Here is a 17,680-nt window from a genome sequence, read left to right as displayed (position 1 = left end):
GAAACTATTTCCAAGACATATATTTCTTACTAGATTACTGCAAGACCTCAACTGCTAGCAGTCTCAGATACTGTCGATACAACGAAGCATAATTTTCCTATCCTTCTGTTTTGAAAGAAATTTCAAAGAGTTTTGCTCAGTCTTAAAAAATAATCCCACTGGGGAGATTACAAACCTAAAGTGTTTACACCCTGGAAAAATAACAGTGTAAGAAAATAACAGAAAAAAACCCCAATGAATCCCTGAAATGGAAGTGCTTAGAAATGTTGTTGAATAAAAATCCAGTGGCATAGATATGGACACTAAACATTACCACTTCACAAGATACAGAAGCTACAAAAAAAACTCACTACAAATCTGAAACCTGACTTAAAGCCTAGTGATCATAACTCAGCTTTTCCATTTCTGAACTCCTATTGAAAGCAGAACCACTTTAGCAGTGCATCTTCTGCATTCACCTTTGCAAACTTCAGGATGGATTTTTATTCTCCGTGTGTCACCCAAATATCCAAGCTCCTACTTTCTGAGTGAATCATTTCACTCCTACTTTGGGTTATTCAGAAAAACAAATGTGTATCAGTTACAATATGTCATTAAAATGACAGGCAGGATACAAACTGGTGACAGCAATCCAAAAATATGTTTCTGCAGATACTGGGAATGTATATTTATAATGCCTATACTGCAAGCTGCTTTCAGCTTCTGACTAAGGTGCCCTTTAGTGTCATCCTCAAACGCGTAACACTGTCCTTTCCCAACACAGGGGATCACGTTAAGACAGGATTAATTATATCTCATGTTAGCCATCTAAAAGCTAGGTGCTATCTTTGAGCTAATTGTCTGGACTCTGCATGTCCATAAAGACAAACCCAGAGGCAAGTCACCTCACCCTCCATAAGACATTTGTCTAGCACAGATAAAACGACTTCCCTCTTGTCTACAGAGGTTTAACTACAGAGCAGATGCTTAACTTTCCTACAGCTGAAGTTCCACTACAGGAAACTACCTATAGCCCCTACCACCGACTGCCTGATACATCGCCTTGAATCTAGTTATCATAACTATCAAGCGGTCGTAAAAACATAACAAAGACACGAGAAAACCAATCGCCTGTAAACATGACATTTCCATGTTCTCTGCAACCCCACTAGAAGCCACACAAGCAGAGTCTTTGTGCACAGCAGAGCTGCACCCAGAGAAAACGCGGCCGGTACTAGCCCTATAACCACGTCCCAGGGGGTGGGCTGGGACACTGCCCTGCTCCTGCATTGTCCTCCCTTTCCCTCACTCTCTGCCACACTGGCTGGATGTTCCAGGAATCCTCCTGCTTGATATCCACAGCTTAAAAAAGACAGATATAAAACTAGAAATGCCAAGAGACACAGCTTTTGTTTATCAATTTATAATAAAATAAACATCTACATTTTAAAAATTCTATCTGTATTCAGCCCCAAATCTTTAAATTCCTAGACAGGAGAAGAAAGAGAATAACACTGTGCCTGAACACAAACTTAAAATCAAGTTTGCTATATACCATTTTTCCTGGATCTTTCACTACAGCACATACTCATACATCTACCTCCACAAAATGCAAATGGAAGCAAGGCACTTGGGGGTGTATCATCATACATCCATATTCCTGTGCGGTTTTGGTTTTGCATTTTCACACTGAACCTTGCAAGTCACAGTCTAACCGAGACTATTCAGTTGACAAGTTTAATAATTCAACTTTGGAATCTACTACACTACAAAATCTTCTGTTAGCAAGTTTTAAATAGGTTATTTATTAGAAACTAAGGAGACATCAGTCAGGAAATGCCGAAACAAAATTAAATGGGCTATTTTAGAGAACATTTGTGTCAATTAATGTAATCACTCAATTTGTTTCATTGTAAGGAGCTGTTTCTCTCTTAGAGATGCATATCTATACACAGGGAGAGATACCATGAATGTGTGCACACCGGGCATGCTGCCATGAGTTAATTAGGAATGGTTGCTGACATACTTTTATGTAAGACTTTCACCACAACTGCAACAACAATACAGCAAGAGAAAATACATTTTTAATCTCAAAATATTGTATTCCGTATGCCAAGTTAATTGTATTTTAAGAAAAAATACAAAATGTTCTGTGCATTTTCAAAGATTTATTAAGAATACAATTGCTTCAAATTATTTCATGCTTTCTAAAGGTATACTTATCTTTTAGAACTAACGTACTGGAACATTTTTAATGGAAAAAAAGCATGTATCAAAAATGAAGACGTTGAAATTATTCTCAGCAATCCACAAAATCAAAATTTTTCTAGACTGCTGAAATTTTTAAGTTTTGCATTTGAAGTTTCATTACAAATGCCTGAAAATACAGAAAGTTCAAGATTCTGTAGCTTCTCTTAGGAAGTTCGAAACAGCATGCTACATCTGATTTAACGTGATTTACGTGACTACGGTACGTGACATTGCTATACACACACCATCACGGCAGCATTTAGCAAACATGGTCAGGATCTTGCTTCAGGCTGGGTTGTGAGCAGTGAGCTAGGAACCAGGCTTGCTGGGTTTGTCACGGTGGGTGGTGGGCACGCCGACTCTCAATGCCATTTCCTTTTCTCATCCTAATTTGAACTAGGTTAGGACATTGAATTAAAAAGTAGATGTCCTTTTAGTAAGAGGTGTGCCCAAACGTGGCGTTTTGTAGGCTGTAAATAAGAACGGCTGATCTGGATGAATGGGCATCTCAATCCAATTTCACCTTCTCCTCTCCCCACCCCATAAACTGCAGAGGTGGCAATGTGAACTCAGGGGTCTGCCAGGCACCTCCACCTATGAGAAAACACCTCCTCCTCTCATCCTCCTAAAGCCATGGCAGACCACACAGATGCGCTGGGGTCCTCTTCTTCCCCCTCTCTACTACTCCCTTCCTTTCTGCTCCCAGTAGCAGCTTAGGCTCCAGCAGGTCCATCCACGAGCATCCCAAGCTCAGCAGCACGACATGGGTCACAGTGCTGACTTCTGAGCCATCCTGCACAGTTACCAAGCCCGTGTTACCTACTCCAGGCTGAACATGCGTTTGAACATCCCTTCTTCACCTCTCCTTAGGGAAGAGCGACCTATGGATAAAATCCAGCATGTGAGCCAAAAGCAACACAGCCCTATTACATCAAAACCTGGGAGATAGAAGTGTGACATTTCCAGTGGAATTAATGGATGTAAATCAGATTATTCTTATCTCCTCCAAACTCTACCCAACTTTTCATGCTAATTTGTTTCCTCACATAAAACTACCTTGAACCAACTGTCAGTTCTGTTTTGGTTTTTTTTTTAAAAAAAACCCACTCTTATGTGAGCATGGAAAGGCTGCACCTTGTGTTGCACACCTACATACCTCACGTGTTTGGATATTACAGAAAAAGGCGCTGACATTTACAGAAGGTGTGTCTTGGTCTGATTAGCAAAGGAGGTAGCAGCAAAGTGCTGATAGCCACCAGAATGGTCGAATTATTCAGAGCAAGGCTGGAACGTGCAAGCAGCGTGAGTTAAAGCAATGCTGGCTCACACTTCCCCATCACCCATTCCCAGCCCAGAAGCCTGGGTAAACGCTCCCTAAATTGTGTCTGCTGAAACATACCTCGTTAGGAAAGAGCTACCCCCCAGCATATAGTTCAGTCTATGACACCATGATACGATCAAGTCTTTGAAAACAGAGGCTAGCTAGATGGTGAAATGGTTTTCCAGATTATTTGATGTTTTAAAGAACGGTTCTCCCAGTGACAACAAGGTCTTGACAAGACAGACTGCCAAACACTACTTTAAAGATTTCAGATAATAAAGGGCTGCGCTGGCTAGTATAAAAACATTGTCAGAAGTCAGGAAGAAAGCTGGGGAGTCTGAAATGGAAGAAAATATTCGCAAAGAAGTCGGGGGGAGGCGGGGGGGGGGGCCAGGAAGCAAATCTGTTTAAAACAGATTAAAAATACATTAAGAAAACACTTGTCTAGACAGTCCACGTATGAGAGTGGACTAAATTTATATTCTAAGATCCACAAATTTAAGAAATCCATAGATCCTCCTAATTCCAAACTGTTAGGAAATGGCAATAGAAGTTCCTACCTAGCCCAGATTCTGGATGTGCAAATGAGAAGACATTTCTACATGTGTCCATGGGGAAAAAATCAATTAATTCTTATTTTATTTTGCTGATTTGAAACAGTGGTTTCATCTTGCTTAAATAATTACCTATGTTTGCAATTTTTCACTACTTCCAAGGTAGTGAGATACACTTAACATTTGCACAGAGCCACACGATTTCCTACGCTTACATTCAGAAACTTACCTTGATGTGAGTAATTTGATTCAGTACAAGAAAAATATTTTGCAAAGTAATACAATAACTGAAAAAAGTTATTGTAACCGCCAATAGTAGGGTGTGGATGCACCTGGTTCTTACAGACAATCGTGTATAGTAAAAGCACTGTTTGAATAAAGAAAAAAATTAATCATAATTTGTGGTTACTATCACAGATCTGAGAACTTCATCAGGTTAAAAAATGAAATCAAACGAAACAAAGCACTCATCTATGGGTCGCAGGAAGCTGAGGATCTCTATCAAAAGCTGTAAACAAAAAGGATCAAAAAAAAAATCATGTGAGCTCTTCTGGAAAATGTTTGCAGATGACTATTAAACGAAAGCATAATGTGAAAGAAAACTGACATGTTTTCACAGAAGATGGGAAACAAAAATAGTAAAATACCCTAAATAGCAAAGCACTTGTGGAAGCATCACTGTATTCTGTACTGCTATAAAGTGCAAGCCTGCTTATTAAAAAAACCCAATGCTGCAGATTTATTACTCCCCCATGTAACTGTCTGAGGAAGGAATGAGATGTCACAGAGACACACTGCTATGCAGGCCCAAAGCCTGTTTATAAATGCAAAGAATACCGCCAACAAACAGTACAACTAAAAGGTGCTACAATTAATGTAGTTACCAGACATTCCAGAAAAGCCCAGAAAACAAACAAACAGAAAAACCCACCCAATCCCCAAATCAGTGACCATAGCACTAGGAAACTACTAAAACAAATGCACCTACAAGTGTTGTATACAAAGCACTTGCTTGTAAGTAGAAGAGCGTTGTGTCTCCTGGACTCTGATCAAACGTAAAGCATGGGCTTACCTACGCCGAAGCAAGCCCTGGGCGCAGAGCGTAGAGGGAAGGGATGTGCCAGCGAGGCCAAGCTTCCACAAAGAAGCGCTCCAAAGAGTTCACTTTCACTATACGCACTGCCAAAAAGGTCATTGCAGTTAGTTCACCTTTAGGTAACTGATGGAAGAGAAGCTTCTGGGTGAAGTCAGGCAGTGGCGGTGGGCTGGGGAGGAAACACCTGGCTGCTGGGCCATTTCCTGGAACAGGGTCAGGTTAAAACTCCTGGCAGGAGCAGCATGCCCATCAAAATCAGATGCTGTGACGTTTGGGGTAGAAGAGAGACCAAAACCTAATCTCAAGGAATATGCTGGGAATTTGCTAGTGAGATACTACCAGGTGAGCAGCCTACGTAATTTGGTATTTACAACCCAAGAAACAAAACAAGATATGGCAGCAAGCAAGATTGTAAGAGAATCATGTTCAAATCCGGGAGCAGATGGAAAAAATAGTTTTTAAACTCAGAAAAAAAATCTTAGTGCAAGATTGTTACTCTAAACTCAATCATCCCAAAAAATAAATAACACTATAAGCATAAATGACGGAGACAGAGGAAATTATTTGTATATTATCTACCTATATATACAGATACTGAAATATACACACACAGCTATATATATTTATATATGAAACATATATGCATAAAAACAAATCTTCTCTCCAAAACATAGAAAATTATCTAGAATCAAAGAATGAGTATCTAAAACTTTTTTGTAGCTGCTAATTACTACGCAGACCACATTCAAACTTTTGTGGGCTTTTGTGGCTACTCAAAATCGTTTGCCAGGTAAGGAAAGACAGGCAAGACTTGGAAATCCATTTGCTTGCAAGAACAAGTGATACGAGGCCCAAGTGATGATTCAGGCTTCTACCATGAAAGAGACAACATAAAAACGTTGAGTCGGCACAAAAGTGCCTATCCCTGCCTTGTTCCTTTTGTAAAAAGAGTCAACCAAAAGAAGGCTGGTGTGATTTTACAGAAGCCATCTCTGAAATAAACGTGCAACGCACTCCTACTGTGAGAAATACAGAAAGAAAAAAAGAGAAGGTAGAACGTCTAAAACCTGGAACAATGCTTGAGAACAGGCCTTAATGTGAAAGAACCCAAGCAGAAAAACTGGAAATTTACTTCTTACACATTGTAATAAACTGCAAAAGGCTGTTTAAGAGACTATCGGTTGTTCGATAACCCTAACCCTGCAATCCCATAGAACAAGCACACGACGAGAAGCCCGGCCAGCCGGGATGTGGCCCTGCTGCTGCGCGGCGGGAAGGCAGAGCAGCAGCAGCCGAAACGCACAGCCCAGAGCCCATCCCGCTGCACCGACAGGGCTTCAGCCCCAACACAGCCCTCAGCAGATCACCGTCTCATGGAGGGTGCTTGTTTTAAACCTGCTATAATTGTTGCTTCCCGTATGCATATAAACTCAAGAAATGAAGAAGAGACATTGAGAAGCTAGGCCAGCCAGATAATATCATTTTTGAGGGGCAGGAAGAGAGAAATCACTGTGGCAGTGATGTACACTTGAAAGAGGTGCCCAAAGAGGCTGTTGAATCTCCATTCCTGGAAATTTTCAAAATTTGACAGGACAAGGATGGCCTTTAGCAACACACTCCAACACCAAAGTTGTCCTGCGTCAAGCAGGAGGTTAGACTAGACACCCCAGAGGTTCCTTCCAACCATGGTCATTCTCTGACCCTATGGCATATTTAACTTCTAGCCTTATAAAAACTGAATCACCATTTATTAATTTCCTTACTTTCTTATGCATAATATTTTAACAAAAGTATATCTTTATAGTTTGTTTATATACATGTGTTTCTTTGATTTGTTTATATGTATGTTTAAATATATATATGTATACATATAGGCACATACATATGCATACACATATACACACACACAGTTCTAGCCACCAACAAAACTAAAGAGTTTCTGTGTGACGAAACACAGTATTAACAGTTGTTGACCTCAAGGGCAGACAGTAAAGGAAGCAGGAACCGTCTGAAGGAAACAAGAGAAGTTGTCAAGCTCTCCAGGTTTGTGTTTCAACAGAAACAGGATCAGTTCTCAGAAAAACATACTACAGTAGTCTGTGAGAACAAGAAGGAATAAAGATTTTTTGAATATAGACATTGGCAGGAATATATTAGTAGGAGAAACACCTAAAGTTGAAGAGACTTTCTAATAAAGTAAATAACATCTGTATAGGATTCATAGTCAAATATCATCACATAATACATTATCTGGGGGAGTAATCTCAGTCAAACTATTATTCTTCTCTTCCTGCACAGTATTGCCAGACACAGGTACTAGCAAATAACTACTGCCACACTGCTGGTCTGACAGCAGGGCCAGGTACAACACGTAATAGTGGGAAAAAGTTTTTGACATCAGTTTCTGATAAAGCAACACCTTGTATACCTGATTTTGTGGACTAGGTTTAAAGGCTTACTGGTTCAGATATTCTCAACCTTATTAGCAAAATTCTAGTTTTCACTAGATTCATGTTTGTGATTTTCACAATTCACACCCAGAGAGCGGGTTCACTGATGAATGTGGGAGGGCATTAAGGTTAAAAGGAGCAGCGTGGTGGGGATGTTGCCCATCTTTATTTCCCTTTCTTTCCTCCTCCCATTTTCCTAGGATCTAAAATTTCCAGACTCACCTCCACACACATAAGAATATGCTGAAACAGACCAAAACCCCATAACACAGAATAATATCTCCAAGCAAAGTATCTGTTAATATCTCCTAAATACTTGACGTCAATTTTCTAGTAGATAGAACTCCTTATATTTTATAGTAAATGGATTTTTGGAACAAGGAGGTGGCAGAATTTGCACTAGCCACTTCACGTGTCGACCTAGTATTGCAGCAGCTCAGCAAAAGGCACGCTTACCTTTTTTTTTTACCTTACTTCACAGCTGTTTAAGGAACCCATCAAAAGCCTCTAGAAATAACAACACATTTCCTTATCCATACAATTACGACCTTCAAAGAACTCCAGTAGGTTTGTGAGACACGTCATCCTTGACAAAAGCCAAGCTGACTCTTTCTCAGTAGATCACACCTACCTATCCGCTACTAATTCTATTCCATAGTACGGTTTGCAAATCATATTCCTGGAAGAGATCCAAGGCTTGCCAGCACACTCTGGTTCTCCTCTGCAACTCCACTAAAACAAAATGGTGTATTTGTCACCTTCTGATCTTCAGGTACCAAAATTGTTTCATTGATTGCATCTAAAAATTTAGCCTTTGCATTGTTTTTTGTGGACACCTGACGTCCAGTTGAAGTCTACCAATACTACTTATTTCCTACCATTGTAGCCTCACCCGTCACCCAAATGTTTACTAAAGGTCACCAATGGTCAAGCATTACCAACCTTAAAATAAAATAAAAAAAAACCTAAATCATATTTTTCCTAGACTTGATGTTTCAACCTGTATAGCCTCTGATCTTACACTGAAGTGCAACGAATTTTCTATCACTACATGCTTGGTGATTCCCTTTCAATAACTTTTTTTTTTTTCTTTACTTGGATCTCTTACATGGTCTTCCTTCTTGAGGGAGGTAGTTAACAACTTCATTGCAAAATTGTCTTTGGGGAAGTTTTCTTACATGTGTTGTGTGAGTTAGATAGATGTTCTGTGATGTTTCTGCCATAATTTAGATGTAACTGTGTGAAAAGGCATGAACCACCTGCCAGCATTTAACTACAGCAGTACAATACAGCCTCAGAAGGCAATTATCTCAGAGATCATGTCACTGACACTTTGCAATCCTTTTGGTTTGGATACATTTTATCATTTCGACATTGATACACTCAAATCAAAAAGGGTGTGTCATTGTAGCAAAACCCATCTGCCTATTTACATTATTTTCATTTCAAGAATCTCCCTCCCATCTATAATGTCCTCTGCTCAACAACTGTGATCTTTCATTTCCTCCAACATCCTGTCTGAGAGAAATGGCAGGAGTCCAAATAATTAATTGAAATGATTTAAATTCTTCCTATAGAAATGCAACTAAAACGGTTCTTTTTAACCTGTGGTATTTAGACTGCTTCTAAGGGGAGAATAAAAGATAACTTAGAAAAACAAGCCTACTGTCATGCTTAAATTTACAATAAAAAGGCCTTGCACTTGCACTGCAATTTTCTAAGAGCTATCATAGGATTCACGTTTTACATTCAGTTGGGTGAACTACAGGACAGGACACACTGAGGTGAACACGTGGCAGAGACAGAGCCCTGCTTTTTCCACAGCTCTTTGCTACCGCACCATACAAACCTGTTGCAATGAAATAAACTGGCTGAAGCCAAGCTCAGGCGAGGAAGACGAGAGGATTCTGCAGCCGCGGTTCCGTCCTGAGCCCCTTGGCTGAAGGCACATCCCTGCAAGTGGCCAACCCACTCCTCTCACCCACCGGACGGCCCGCGCTGGGGCGAACCACTCGGCTAAACTCAGTATTTGCCTTAGGCCAGAACTGATCATACAGTCGGACCCGCTGGGCAGCACTGATCTCAGGACTGCACTGAACCCTTGCCTGCAAACTAGAATCATCTCCTCAAACAGTGTCTAATCCTTAGTTTACAGTTCCTTATCCCATCATCCGGTAAATTCTCCCAGCAACTAAGTATCCGGGAACAAGCAAAGTCCGTTTAGAAGAACTTTATGCATCTCCACGAGCGCTTCTACATCGCAAAACAGCAGTGTACTCCTGATAAATCTGAAGATAAAACTATCTGCTTTACATTGCGTGGCATAAGATGTTTGAATACAATGCAATGCTGAAATCCGGGAAGCATAGCATTCGTAAAGCTGGGAGTGACTGGAAAAGTAGGCTGCTGCCTACGGTGACCTATCCAGGGGACAGCAAAGACGGCAGCTCGCCACTGCTGAAGGGCTGAAACCACACTGCCAGGGCCACCAGAGGAAAACAACCTCTCCCGAGCTGCACACGCACCACCAACACGCTGCTTTTTCTGCCTTGCACAGGAGCGTGAGTCAGGCAAAATCATCGACGGTTTTAACCGTGTGAGCAAACGCTGTGATTTGAAAGCGTTTGAGGGGGAAAAAGAAAGTTTTAAAAGCCTCCACGCGTTTCTGAGCGAGCTGCCGCCGAGACACGAGTATCCCATCCCACGCTGACAGCGGGGGATAGCACCAAACACTCCCTCCTCTGTTTGGAAGAGCTCTCCAGCGAGCCGCACCAGAGGCAGGCTCGGGAACCTCCCTGCCCCCGTGCCCACCTGCCCGCGGGGTCACCCGGCGCCGGAGCCCGGCGGCGGCAGGTGGAGTGGCGGGTACTCACAGCGGGTGCCAGCGCTCGGGCAGCCGGCGGTGGAGCGAGATGCGGTCGCTCAGGTAGATGTTGATCTGGTGCCGCCGGACGCTCTCCTCCTGAAGCCGCTTCTCGGCCGGGCTCAGCTCCAGCCGCACCGCCCGGCCCAGCTCGCCCAGCGCCCCCGGGTCCAGGGCCGGCTTCGCGTACACCGGCTTCCGCAGTAGCTCGGCGTCGACGGGCGGCGGTGGCGGCGGGGCGCGGCGGGCGGCGTGGCGGGGCGGCGGGCTGTGCCGCCAGGCGAGGAAGCCGACGGCGGCCAGCAGCCCCATGGCCAGCAGCGCGCCCCCGCCCCGGCAGCCCCGGCCCCGCTTGCCCCAGCACATCCCGCGGCCGAAGCGGCCGGCCATGCCGAGCAGGCGGTGGGGCCGCGGGCGGCCTCTCCCGGACACGGACGCGGACACGGACGCGCCTCCGCCCCGGGCGGACTCGGTGAAGTTCTCACAGACCTGCCCACGCCGCGACACCCTCCCGCCGCTGGCGCTGCCCCGCCAGGAAACCCGCCCGGCTCCTCCGCCGGCGGCTCCTCCCTCCTCCCCGCCCCGCCGCCGGCCAGCCCGGAGGGGCGCGGCGCTGAAGAGTCGCGCACGGTCGGTGCCGCCGGGCGGGGAGCGGCTCCCGCCGGCGCCTTCGAGCAGCGGAACCGTCCCGCCTGTCAGCGAGGGGGGCTGCGCCGCTCCCGCTCCCCAGCGGGCTCCCCGGGAGCGATGCTCCTCGCTTTCGCGGTGGTCGGCTGGCTGCTCGGCCCCGAGGGCCCCAGGGAAGGGACACGTCGCCACCTCGCTGCGGGCTGTCGCTGAGGACGCAACCGGCAGAGCCGGTACCGGTCCTGATCCGGCCCCGGGCGGTTGCCGCACAGCTCCCGGGGCAGGGAGGCAGCGGAGCAGGGCCAGCCCGGTGCTGCTGGGTCATGCACTGCTAGGATGGGGGAGAAGGGAGGAAGGCATGTATGTCCCTTTCACATGCTTGCTGTTACCCTTCAAGGAAAAGGTGATCCGGTCACCCTGAAGCTTGAGGGACCTTCATGAACACTGGTAGCTTTGTGGCGGATGTGCACGAGTACCCCCAGCAGGGGAAAGTTTGGCTGGCACGGGGCTGGCAAGGCCACAGCAAGCTGCTTTGGCCATTGGAGATCACTGGGATGGCCCCAAGGCTTGCCGCCTCTTGACAGAGGTAGCCAGGGCTGCAGGAGGACAGCGAGGGAGATTATTTGCCGTGGAGGGACTAGGAAGAGCTTTGGGGCTGAAGGAAACAAGTCAGTAGGAAACCAGACTTCATCCCTTCTGCTGCCTCTAGAACAGCATGTGCTTTAGGAGTAAACAGAACATTGGCTAAGAAGCCATGGGGTTAATGACAAGCTCCTCTTTCACTGGAGAAAGCAGTGGTTTTGGTTGAAGAAAAAATGTCAATCAATGTGGCCTCAGAGAGAGAAATCCAGAAGACAGTGAAAATCCCCAACTTACTATCTCAATAAGGGACAGTCCATTTTATGAATTGGCAGAATTACGGGAGGAAAAAAAAAAAGCAACTGTGGCTTTCAGTCAAAACTTTCTAATTTGTTTTATACTCAACAATTCATCCATGATGCTTTTTCACTTCAGCCCCTAGCAGGATTCAGCCCTGTCTGTCTAAACTTAAGATCCTGAGGCAATGAGATTACGTAAGAATTTGTGGGTTTGTGTTTGAAAATAAGAGAAAAGTAACATAACTGATATGGTTTATCTCTCCAGATCAACAGGGAGCTGAAATTCTGGTTTTGAGGTGTCATTTGCTCTCCATTTTACAAAGAGGCTACTGCACTATCCTGGGCTGCCAGAGGCTTGTCAAGATCAACCCAGCAAAGGTCTTAGGCCATCCCCAGAGAGGGACTTAAGCCTGGTAAGCGGTATTGGGTGATGCTCACCAGCATTGGTGAGGAGTGGATGAAAACACTTCTGACAGTAAGGAAGGGGAAAAACCTCATCATTGCCAGACAAGGTCACAGCACACAGCTATGAGCTGTTTCTGATTTGAGATGCTAATAAATCTTGTATGTGACAACAAATACAGAGGCCATCAACTATTGCAAAGGTCTTGCTCTGGACAGAAGGATGCTGAATAATAATGAGTCATGCTGGAAGTGTTCAAGGCCAGGCTGGATGAGGCTTTGAGCAACTTGATCTAGTGGAAGGTGTCCCTGCCCATGGCAGGGGAGTTGGAACTAGATGGTCTTTGAGGTCCCTTCCAACCCAAACCATTCTATGATTCCATGATCCTGATGCTGGCAAACTAACATAAATCAAGTAGTTCAGGTGGATTTGCAGATGAGTGTGTGTGTGTGTGTATAGATATAATTTTCTTATTTCTTATTCAGCTGTGCAGTTATCTATCACAGATAATTATACATGCGTAAAATCTGGTGTCAAAGCATGCATACGCGCTGGAATAACAAGCATAACAGTGGTTAATTATGTGTGTGTAAATATGGTTTGTAGACAACTATTCAATACCAATATACTGGACATAAGAATATAGATTGCATATAAAGGCAGCTGTGTCTATCAAGCTTGGGATCTGAAGAGTTAGGTGGCACTAGTAGTTGCATGCCCAGTGACTGCGTTGGCTCCTTGCTTGCCATCCTTCCTGAATAAAGGAAGCTCAACTGGTTGGTATTGAGTTTATGGCAGGGGTTCCCTAGTTGCTGGCTAGTGGAGGGGTAAACCCTAAAGATACAGGCAGCATTTCTGGAACATATTGCTGGTTTAGATCCAGTTGTTTGGAAGAAATAGTCTTGTTTGTTTGTTTTTTTTCCTTTGTGTAACGTTGCAAATTACTCAGAATAGGGTAACAGAAATATTAAGCTTGAGGGGCCCAATGAGGACTTCTTGGAATGAATCAAAGGAGATGGAGATCCTCCTGGCCTCCCAAAAGAAATATTTGGGAGAGATTGGGAAGATGTAAAGAGCAAAATGTAGGACTGGGTGTTAATTAAGAACAGTGAGAAAGAAAACAGAAGAGTTCTGCTGCAGGGGTTCTTAAGTATTAGAAGAATAAGTATTTTATTTAAGTATTTTAAGTATTAGAGCAATATGGAAGAAACACAAGAATATGATCACATGACTAAAACAAGTTTTGAGAAAAAAAAAATGGGAAACTGAGAACAGAACGTGACAGGACTGCAGAAGGCATGCCACAATCAGTGGCAGACAGGGTAAGATCAGACAAGACTGTTGAAGAAAACCAGCATAACTACCTCTCAGTCAGATTCTTAAAAGGAAGAAAGGGCTTGAAGAAAAGGTAGGAGAGCATCAGCATAAGCAGGAGAGGTTACAGCTGGTGGGGAAGTAAGGGAGGCAGCTCTCAGTAGTAATAATGCCCTTAGAGCAAAGGAAGGCTTCTTGTGATCATCATCACAGTGACGACTGAAAGAAATACTAGTAAATGGTAGTTCCCTGGGGATGATGTCCAAGTACATAAATCTCAGGAAATTCAGCAAGGGAAAGTACAATAATGGTGTTAATGCAAAAATCATTAAGAATATATCAGTTGCATTCACAAATAAGTCTGGACAAGATGTAAAGAATGTGAAGTCAAAGATACTTTTTCTTAAACCTTTTAATAAGTTTGTGGAGGTTAATTAAGATGGGAAGACTGAAATTTCTGAGCTGAAATACTAAATGTATAAAGACATCCGCTCTGAATGTAAAAATAAGCCCCAGAAGGAAAAAATCTGTAATTAATAAGGCAAATGAGTTTCCTGCTACTCATAAAGCTTGTAGCAATGTTTTCTTGGAAAACTTCCTTTCAAGCAATTCTATTGTTTTTTTCAGGTTTAATAACAATGGAGGTTAAAACAATTGATTTTGAGATTTTTTTTTTTAAAGATTAGTAAGAATGATTAATGAGCTATAAATTCAGTTGCTTCAGGATTTTCCATCAGAAATAAGTAGACTAACTGGACAAGTCATATAAAATCTGTAATCACTTATCTAGGAAGATCTATTGTGCCCTCAGTTGTCAAAATTAAAACAGAAGATCCATGGAATAATTAATACATTTGATGAGTTTATTTTGAAGAAGTGAAATCGTATTTTTTCACAAAAAAAAAAAAGAAACACAATATTAACTAAACTTTTCAAAAAGCACTAAGACAATTACACACAAGAATATGTAATTGTCCATAAGAACTTACATTATAGCAAATGTAATAGCTGAGATTAAGAGTGTCTCTGTTGCTCATTGCTTGATATATATCAAATATCTCTTTGAATGGCAGGCAATATTTAGTTTACCTTAAATACATGAGCTTATTGAAGGAATTGGTCTACAGACAAGGAAAACTTAAGTTAAAAAAACTGGTAAGTTAAGATGAACTGTTTTACACATCTATTATTATTAAAGGTTTTTCTTATTTTGTAGTGATGACATATACATTACAGAAAAAAAATAGAGGTATTAAGTTTTGCAAAGGCTTATTTAAAATTTTCCTCATCCAAAGTTTTCTTTAATTTTTTTTTCTTAGATCTGTACTTTCAGTCAAAATGAAGAAAAAATCTATAATAGAAATGGGGTGTGGAGAAGTGTCAGCTGATATTTCAATAAACCCAAATATCAAATAGCTTCCTAAATTCATATTTTCTGGGGAAAAGAAAGTACTAAATAATGAGTTCCAGAATAATGTTCCCAGTTTTAGTAACAGCCAAAGCTTAGGTATTCTTAAAAAAAAAAAAAAGGAAAAAAAAAATTATCAGAGGAACGTGATGTACAAATACATTGCAGATAAGAAATTTGTTCAGGGAGAAGAAAATTCAAGTTGTAAAACACACCCACTGGAGATAGCTTTGGACCTACGGGTCATTGTTCACCATGCTTTAACTGGGTGTAAAATAGCATTGCCCTCCAAAGAAACAGCCTTCCCAACTCCCACCTTGGCTGCTCCTTCTCTCCTTTGTCAGCCCAAGTGTACCTGTATTTTTTAAAAATATTATTGTTCATCCCATTGTTCGGCCAGTGCCAAGGATTTTTTTTTATTGATACGTTTGTGTTGAAAGTGTCTTTATTTGAGGCAGTTGCAGAGTGTAGGCAAAACGTGAAATGGGCTGCACCCCGCTTTCCCAGCTGCAGGTCTGCACCGAAGGGTGGGTGGGGAGGTCCTCGGTGCTTCAGTGGGGACCCTGTTTTACAGGGTGGGCTTTGAGTCAAAGGTGAAGCTGGATGCACAGTGCAGAGGCAGAGTATAGGAGGAAGATCAGTGGGTACAGAGGCCTAAAAATAAAACAGATTAAAAACAGAGATTTGATGAGTGAGATAGAAACTGTCGGCTGTTTCAGGGATCTTCTCTCAGACTGGTAGATGCTGTGTAATTCTCACACTGATATGCCAATAAAAACAGACTGCGTTCAGCGGACGCTACTTGGGCAAGACCTAACCTGTACTGGTTTGCAGATCTCTGTGATATATGTATGCTCATATGTATGTATATATGTCCATATATATACACACATACACACACATATGAAATATCTTGTTCTAAAGGACGTATGCAAGCCAGGATAGCTTAAAGGTAGTAAGAATGTGCGTGCCCAAGGCATCATCAATCAGTATATTTGCTTACTATAGGTATGTATTGTTGATATATAAATGCTCTCTTTAGCTAAATAGCAACCATGATCTGCAGGCAGTGGAAGAGATATTGTACATAAAGCAAGCCACAGCCAGCAAGATTAGCTGTCAAAAACTACTGGAACAAAAATTCAGTTCTGGGCACGGAATAATATGGTGTGATGTGATGTGTTACTGCAGGGACTGTTTGAGGTCTGTTACATCGGAAACCTGGCTGATTTTTCATGTGTTCTTGTGCAGACACGGTGAATTGAAATACTGAGATGCAAATAATTTTTTAAAGTTTGATCAAAATTATGGCATATTCAGAAACATATAAATGAAGTAATTTCATCACAAAGTTATAGCAGCTGGCTATAGTACACTAGGTGGAGACCTGCTATGTACAACATGATTAAAATTCTAAACCAACAAGCCAAGGGGATATTACGTGGTGGAATTAATCTTAGTCATCCTGTTCTGTAGGCACTTACCACCACTTTTTTATAGTAATTTTTCAGGGTTATTTCTTTCCTATGCCTGAAAGGACCAAAGTTAACATATGAGTCTAACGATAGTGGAGAAACATTTGCTTGTCTCTAAAGGTATGTCTAATATATGTGTCTATGTTTTTCATTAAGACAGAGATAAAAGTCTTCACACCAAACGCATGCTAAAACTTTCATTTTTCTTTTTCTTGGAAGTATGACTTCCTTGTGATTCACATCAGTACAGTTTTACAGTAGGAAATAAGCCTTTTACTCCTTAAATTGCCATGAAAATAATACCATCGTATTTGGGGTTTTGAGATGCCATCATCCCCGACCTTCACAATGAAGATTATGACTGAGTCAGCTATCTCTAGTTTTCTGGATTTCGTTGGAATAGATTTCTTCACTACTTGCATTTTTCCCTTTCTGAGATGCTTTTGATTATGATGGTAATTTTATAGTCTTCCATATTATGTGATCCTGAATGATAGATGAGGTAGAAATTTGCTCATGTGTCATGGTATAAGGATAGGTCCAAACGTATTACATCCTATTACTACTGTAAGAGCAATAGATTTTTTTGCTGTGTTACTAGGCCAATTTGTAGTTCTACATCACTACGCATTTGCCATATTATACTTACTTTACTACCTCCACAGGTACATTACATGCCTCATTGGTTTCCTACACTTTGTTTTGCAAATGATGAGTTCTACCTCATGCAGAATCATGGCTCTAAGTTTACCTCCTTTATAGTGCCTTGTATTATAAGTACCTTTAATAAAGCTTACATTGGCCTGTATATCTCCCTGCTGGTGTTTTGATATCATTTGCAGTGGAGACTTCCATTAGAAAAGTTTCACAAATGTTGGCCTCACATGTTTGCTCTTGCCTTATCTGTTCTGCTTTTTTTGGTGGGCCTGTTGTGTTCCTTGTGTCACCAAAAATCTGGACAGAAACTCTCTAATTTGTAGTGTTAGAAAGCAGGCATGACTTTATTGTGGCGCTGGGTGCATGCTAGGAGAAGATACAGAGAGTTTCTGTCCAGATTTTTGG

At 42.3% G+C, this 17,680-nt stretch overlaps 1 protein-coding gene across 1 annotated transcript in view; it reads right to left on the bottom strand.

The window, feature by feature from the left end:
* GALNT12 (polypeptide N-acetylgalactosaminyltransferase 12) overlaps positions 1 to 10,903 on the bottom strand; it is a 49,138-nt gene extending 38,235 nt beyond the window's left edge. The window contains exon 1 of the mRNA XM_086609137.1: positions 10,524 to 10,903. Within this exon, the coding sequence (XP_086465263.1) occupies positions 10,524 to 10,903 (380 nt within the window). The remainder of the gene's footprint in view (positions 1 to 10,523) is intronic.
* Positions 10,904 to 17,680: the final 6,777 nt, after the last annotated feature.

Source organism: Tauraco erythrolophus, chromosome 3 (assembly GCF_009769465.1).
Source record: "Tauraco erythrolophus isolate bTauEry1 chromosome 3, bTauEry1.pri, whole genome shotgun sequence".
In the NCBI taxonomy this organism is placed as follows: domain Eukaryota; kingdom Metazoa; phylum Chordata; class Aves; order Musophagiformes; family Musophagidae; genus Tauraco; species Tauraco erythrolophus.
This window is presented reverse-complemented; position numbering and strand designations above follow the sequence as displayed.